The sequence below is a fragment of the Octopus sinensis genome, linkage group LG21 (assembly GCF_006345805.1).
Source record: "Octopus sinensis linkage group LG21, ASM634580v1, whole genome shotgun sequence".
In the NCBI taxonomy this organism is placed as follows: domain Eukaryota; kingdom Metazoa; phylum Mollusca; class Cephalopoda; order Octopoda; family Octopodidae; genus Octopus; species Octopus sinensis.
The window spans coordinates 18,167,283-18,174,782 of NC_043017.1; the positions used below are offsets into that span (position 1 = coordinate 18,167,283).

At 42.5% G+C, this 7,500-nt stretch overlaps 1 protein-coding gene across 1 annotated transcript in view; it reads left to right on the top strand.

Moving 5' to 3' along the window:
• The window catches only part of LOC115222843 (UBX domain-containing protein 11-like), a 42,842-nt gene that overhangs the window by 18,501 nt on the left and 16,841 nt on the right, over nucleotides 1-7,500 (top strand). The window contains exon 11 of the mRNA XM_029793184.2: nucleotides 235-338. Within this exon, the coding sequence (XP_029649044.1) occupies nucleotides 235-338 (104 nt within the window). The remainder of the gene's footprint in view (nucleotides 1-234; nucleotides 339-7,500) is intronic.

A 7,500-nucleotide genomic window follows, 5' to 3' on the forward strand; every position in this document is an offset into this window, starting at 1 on the left:
TCATTCCTTTATATCCTGCTGCACTGTTCACTGTTGCACTGCTGCACTGTTCACTGTGCACTGCATGTTTAGTTCACAGAGTCCATTGTAGTGTACACTACAGACTCTGACTGTCCATGTTGATGGAGTTTGATGTGTTATGGAGTGTCTTAGTGTGTAGGTGTGTTTCAATAGACAAAACTTGATGACTTACCTCCAACTGTCCCCCAAACTATTTTTTTCTCTCTCCCACAGAACCCCGGCTGTCAGCTGACCAGTTCATTAGGAAACTCCCAGGCTGTGTCATCAAAGATGGCAATACAATTGAAGTGAAGAAATCTATTGAAAGTCTGCTGAAGGTAAGTCCTTCCGGAAATATCTTAATGGCAGCAGATGATGAAGTACTAGAAAGAAACCATTATTAAGATTGGACGACACAGACGTAGCTGTGTGATTAACGAGTTTGGTTCTGAGTCACATAGTTTTGGGTTCAGTCCCACTGCCTGGCACCTCGAGCAAGTGTCTTCTATTATAGCTCTGGGCCTACTGAAGTAGATTTGGTAGTTTGATGCCAAAAGAAGACTATCTATCTGTTTGTCTGTCTGTGTGTCTATCTATCAATCTGTCTCTATTTGTCCATCATCTGTCTGTGTTTCTATCTCTCTATCTGTCCATCTCTATAGATCTATCTATCTACCTACCTACTTATCCACCTTCTTTCCTTCTCTTGTGTGTACAAATAGATGTACAACAGCTACTGTTAAGTTCACGGCTCCACATAGATTGTCATAGTTCAGTCTGCATCCAGTATAATGGTTAAGTAACTATTATACTTAGTACACTTATTAGTGGAAGCACTCCATCGGTTACGACGACGAGGGTTCCGGTTGATCCAATCAATGGAACAGCCTGCTCGTCAAATTAACGTGTAAGTGGTTGAACACTCCACAGACACATGTACCCTTAACGTAGTTCTCGGGGATATTCAGCATGACACAGAGAGTGACAAGGCCGGCCCTTTGAAATACAGGTACAACAGAAACAGGAAGTAAGGGTGAGAGAAAGTTGTGGTGAAAGAGTACAGCAGGGATCACCACCATCCCTGCCGGAGCCTCATGGAGCTTTAGGTGTTTTCGCTCAATAAACACTCACAACGCCCGGTCTGGAAATCGAAACCGCGATCCTACGACCGCGAGTCCGCTGCCCTAACCACTGGGCCATTGCACCTCCACACTTATTAGTATTACTAGTTATGAAGGCAGCAATCTGGCAGAATTGTTAACATACTTGATAAAATGCTTAGTGGCATTTCATTCGTCTTTATGTTCTGAGTTCAAATTCTGCTGAGGTTGATGTTACCCGCTGAATTTACTGGCCATATTCCATGACTTTGCTGACCTACACAGTTAGAGAGACAGGCCGATAATTTTTAGTATCTGCTCTGCTTCCCTCTTTATAGATAGGATGCATTAAACCTTTCTTTAACTTTCTGGGAAAGGAAGCTTTAGAAGAGAATCTGCAGTACTTTTTCTAGGGCCCCTTTGCATTTTTTAGATTGTTGGGAATTCATCAGGGCCTGTAGCTAAGTTTAAGTTAATTTAATCAATGGCTGATATTATATCAGTTTCCTCTATCTTGATATTGCCATCCTTTCACATGGATACTATCATCCTTTCATCAGGAGCTGTGGTGTTGAAGAACTCATCAGACATAGTTATTTGCAAGTGTCCCAATGGACTTGTGAAAACACTTTTGTATTGCACATTCAATATTTCACCTATGCTGTAGGGGTCTGCAATCTAGTGAGCCATTTTCTTTGAACAGTGGCCCTATCTTGTACCATACTGAAGAAGACTCATTTGCAAATCTATAGAAGGCTTTAGGGTCTGTCTTATTGATTACACTAAAGTGTCTGTCATTCCAGTTTCTTAAATCAAGTCTCTTATATATATTTATATATATATATAAGTTCAGCAAAAATTTAGATTCAAATGAATATGGTACTTAATTTAGATGCACCAGAATTTTGTATGGTGTTATCCAAATCATACCAAATTACCGGAGTCATTCTTGTTGCTTATTTTGAGTATATATATATATATATATATATATATATATATATATATATATATAAATTTGGACAAAGGATCTTGTTTCTTATTCCTCAAAGTGGTTGGCTGAAGATAAGAAATATCTTGATGACTATTTGAAATATAAAATATCAATTGCAGTGTCTTCTTACACTCATCCATCCACCCATCTGTCAGTCCATCTTCCCCACCCGTTATTTCTGGGAGGGTTGTGAGGGTAGAATCTTCAGGTACCTCCTCCAGAGGCTCTTATCAGAAGCAACCAGCAAACCACACCTTCCAGATAGATTACCAATCATGACTAACAGGGTATGGATATTATCCAACCATTTCGTCTTTGGTCTACCCCAAGGTCTCTCACCAGTTGTCTTGACTTGAAGAATCTGTCTTGCAATTCTCTACTGTGATATTCTAATCACGTGTCCATAGTAACAGAGCTGTGGCATCTCAATACAGAGAAGTAACAGCTCAATCTGGTGAGGCGCCCTGATCTGTGAGCTAGGCCCCTGTTGAGTAACCCTACTTCAGTGATCCTTCTTTCTTCTAAAAACGAAACAAAAAAGAAAATTAGAGAAAGAGAGAGGGAGAGAGAGAGAGAGTTGTGGTAGAGTGGAAGGCAATAATTGACTGTTAATAACTTGAATCTGTCTTTTGTGTGATTAGAAAGTTCACTTTATGATCAGTAATTGACTGACAACAAATTACCTTGTAAAGATAAAAACGGAAGGAAAAATAATTTCTCGCACACACACACACACACACACACACGTATATGATGATGATTGCTTCGTCTTGACACACACACACACCATCATACAGCACAGTCACCCCTTTGATGAGTCCTTGGGTAACTAGAAATTGTGTTGAAAACTGCCGTTCAAAAGGAAAAAATCCTGCAGCGGCACACTGTATTACAATCTGTGCAGTTTATCATAAAACCGAGATTAGTTTGTGAAGAATTACCTCCCTTAGACTATTAACACTGTTTGATCTTCAAATTTGTTTTTTTTTTAAACCATAAAAAGTGAGAATTCGTACTCTTTCTGTTTTCCCCTTTCTCTCTCCTTCTTCCTACAAGCACATATTAACGTGTGTGTGTGAGTGTTGGTATGTGTATTTGTGTGTTTCTATCACATGATCGAACTTTTACTGGGTCCTGTTACCATTCCTCGTCTAGTGACGTGCGTGTATGTATGTGTGTGTGTGTGTGTGTGTGTGTGTCATAAAAATGCCGGAGAGATTTCATCAAAACTGCCTCAGACGTATTTTAGGTATCAAGTGCGAATGTTTCGTACCAGATACAGAAGTTTTGCGCATGGCACGTTGCGACGACTCACATGAAATGGACTGGACATGTTATTAGAATGAAAGACAAGCGTTTGCTAAAGCGTTTTTTGTATGGTGAGCTCAACTCTGGTAAACGACCACAACATAAGCCAAGGAAAGGGTATAAAGACTGTATGAAGGAAAACCTAAGGAAACTAGATATGAACAAAAGTGATTGGGAAAATGATGTTCTTGATCGGAACAAGCGGAGAGGTGGTGTTAGGACTGGTTGCAATGCCTAGGAGCAAAAAGATGAATCAGAACTCTGTGCTTAAAAGGGCCTTTTGTAAAGGAACAATTGGAACTGTAAATCAATAGTGGACATTGGGTATGTATTACATCTGATCGTGTTTTGCTGCCAAAAGCAGGATACATGAATCATATGAAGTCACTTGAAAAGCGAAATGCATAAATAGGTAGCGATCTTGGACACCAACCACCTCTTACGACTTGTGTCATATGTCACAAAACTTGTAAGACACTATCTGGACTTAAAAGACACATGCTAGCTCACAAAAACATTCCTTCAGAATCAGATTGCAATGGGCAAAGATATAGAAGAAGCTTGAATAATATCTGTCACTTGTGTTTTAAATCCTGTCAGTCAGCAGCTGGTCTTTAAAGTGATCTAAGGACTCGGATCTTTTCCTTTTGAACGGCAGTTTTCAACACAATTTCTAGTTAACTAAACACTTTTAAACTTCGTATACTGGTAGAATGTGTCAAAATAAAACATTTTTTTCTTTTGGCTTTCTTGAGAAAATTGTAATTTGTAAGTTTAACGTACTTCAATTTTTCGAATTTTAACCAATCAATGACCTCTATTGAGCTAAAGTCATTTGCTGCGTCTAAAACTGAGACAACATCCTGTCACTAACCCTAACCCTAACCCTAACCCAACCCTAAATTTTAGCCTTTCGTTTTTTTTTTTCTTCTTAATTTTCTCTCCCCACTTCTCTACGTTTTGGCCTTCGAGCCATTGCTGAGGAGGTTGGAAACTATGAGGGGGCGCTCCGCAAGATCTAGAGGGCGGAAGTCAACTTCGGCATATGCAGATGACATCACCGTCATTGTATCCAGTGGGTAGGTGAGGCCTTAAGGGATTACAAAGCGGTGGCAGGAGCGAAAATCAATCATGATAAATTGGTCGGCTTGCAACTCGACACCTGGAGGGGCAAGTTCATGCCTTCCAACAGTGTCGTAGGATGTTGGACGGAAGGGCCGATGAAAATGCTTGGAGTCTGGTTAGGTCCAGATCTCCAGATAGAGAAGAATTGGAGCGAGTTGGCGAGAAAGGTAGCTCTCCTCACTCAGACCTGGTCTGAGTGGAAGCTGTCCTTGAAAGGGAGGGCGGAGGTTGCAGAGGTGTTTATCGCCTCTGTAATCATTTACTGCCTGATCGTCGTGCTTTGCCCCGATTCGTGGCTGAACAAGCTGGAACGCATGCTCTTTCGCTTTTTGTGGAGGGGCAGCAGACCTCTTGTAAGGCGCTCTATCTGCTGCCAAAAGCCGCTAAAGGGTGGACTAGGGATGCCGTGGCTAAAAATACACAGACATGCGCTCAGGCTTAGGCACCTCTGGCTTTACCTGGACGGTGAGCAGGTGCGGTCTCCGTTCGTCAAGCTGTTATTTCCATAGTTCACATCGTTTACCAAACTGAACCCATGGATCAAGTGTAGACCGAGGTTGGGCGTGTGGCATGCAGAGTGGCATCAGGCACTCGTGCTTCTCTCCCAGTTGGGCAACGCCAGTGACGGGGGTACTACCTCGTTCTTCTATAGAGGGTTAATAGAGTTCGAGTGTGACGACGTCCTGGGAGAAACCCTAGGCTTCGACGAAGATCAACTGGCCAACCTGTTCCAGAGAACATTCGGGCTGGGGCCTATGGATAATTACCAAAAGTCTCTGGCCTGGCAATGTTACAGAGGAGCTTTACCGGTTCGAGATAAGCTCTTTAGACATGGGTGTGCACCTTCGCCGGTTTGTGCAAGATGTGAGCAGGACACTGAAACTGTTCTGCACGCGATTGTACAATGTCCCAAGGTGATTGAGCTTTGGGCTTATGTCGAACACCCGCTGTTGCATTCGAGAAGAGTACAACTGTCGAGCGAATCTGTAATTAAGATCGTTCCGCCGACCTCCCTGAATAGGAAGGAGTGAGCCTGTTTTCTCTTGGTAGTTGCTGCTGCGAAAGAGGTAGCATGGAAGACGAGAGTGAAAGGAATTGCAACAGGCATGTTCATCTCCAGTCTCGAGCTAATCGACTTTTTCGTTTTCCACATGAAACGGAAAATAAGGCTGGAGAAGAAATGCCTGTCGCAAAGTGTGTTTCGTAAAAGATGGAAGTCTATAGCAAGTATGTTGCGAGTGAAAGAACCTGTTTAAACGAGAATATAAAATGGAGAAAGCAAAGTCTTCAGTGTGAATATGTGGTTTTTGGGGTCGACCGCGTCCTCTGCTTCATTTTTTGTAAATCACTCATTCTCATTTAATTGTATATATTTTAATTGTTTGTTTATTCATACGTTTCGTCTCATTCGATACCCTGACCCCAATATTTGTTTTGTCTGTCCTCGTATCGTCCCCTCTTTTTCTCAACCTTATGGTTAATAAAGAAATTGACTTATTTGGCAAGAGATGTTTCAATGCTTCTCGGTCTGTCTTTCGCTGTCTCTCTTTCTTTGTCTGTCTGTCTCTCTCTTTGTCTGTCTCTGTCTCTCTCTCTCACAGTGTCTAGTTATGTTTGTATGTAATATCTTCCTCTCTTTATCTGTATGTACATATCACTGCACTTGCATGCACGCGTTTCATTCTACTGGCAAAATGTAGTGACCAAGGCAGGTTTATCTTCCAGACAGCTATTTCCGATCTGTCCCTTTCTACCCCAGATACACTGTTTACCCAACAGTGCCGCATGACTTCAAGCAAGGAAACAATTGTTCTCTCTATCGCCACTGATCTTCTCAGATAGTTTTCTATCTATCTCTCTCTTTCCTTTTCCATTAAGTGCCTCACTTGTCGCTCTACAATCTTCTGCTATTGTTCTGATTGTCAAATACACACACACACACTAACGCACACGCACACACACACGCGCACACACACACACACCACACACACACACACACACACTAACGCACACGCACGCACACACACACACACACACACACACACACACTAACGCACACGCACACACACACACACACACACACACACACACTAACGCACACGCACACACACACACACACACACACACACACACACTAACGCACACGCACACACACACACACACACGCTCACGTTCCCTGATTTGTGATAAAGCCCCACCCAAACGTCAATTGGGGGAAATATAATTATTTCATGTGAAAATGTTTTCCGAGAGATAGAGAAAACAAGAAATGAGAACCCGGATCTAATTATACACACGACAGTGTCCGTTATCAAACATATCCTCGTGAATGTTATTACTGGTATTGTTGTTGCGTGTGTCAGAGAGAGAGAGAGAGAGAGATAAGGGCTGGTCTCAAATATAAATTATTGTTCTTTTGTTGGTTACACCAAACAGGATGTGAATTAGCAGTCTTTGGACTTTGGACAGGCGTTGCCGACAACATTATTTACAGCGTTGCTAGGTGTTACGCTTTAATAAAACACACACACACATGCACGCACGCACGCACGCACGCACGCACACACGTACACACACACACACACACACACACACACACACACACACTCAGAGGTCTATATATATCTGTGTGAGGGCGCGTGGCTTAGTGGTTAGGGCATTCGGCTCATGATCGTAAGGTTGTGAGTTCGATTCCCGGCGACGCGTTGTGTCCTTGAGCAAGACACTTTATTTCACGTTGCTCCAGTCCACTCAGCTGGCAAAAATGAGTTGTACTTGTATTTCAAAGGGTCAGCCTTGTCACTCTCTGTGTCACGCTGATTATCCCCGAGAACTACGTTAAGGGTACACGTGTCTGTGGAATGCTCAGCCATTTGCACGTTAATTTCACGAGCAAGCTGTTCCGTTGATCGTATCAGCTGGGACCCTCGTCGTCGTAACCGGCGGAGTCTTTTATATATCTGTGCAGATTCTTTG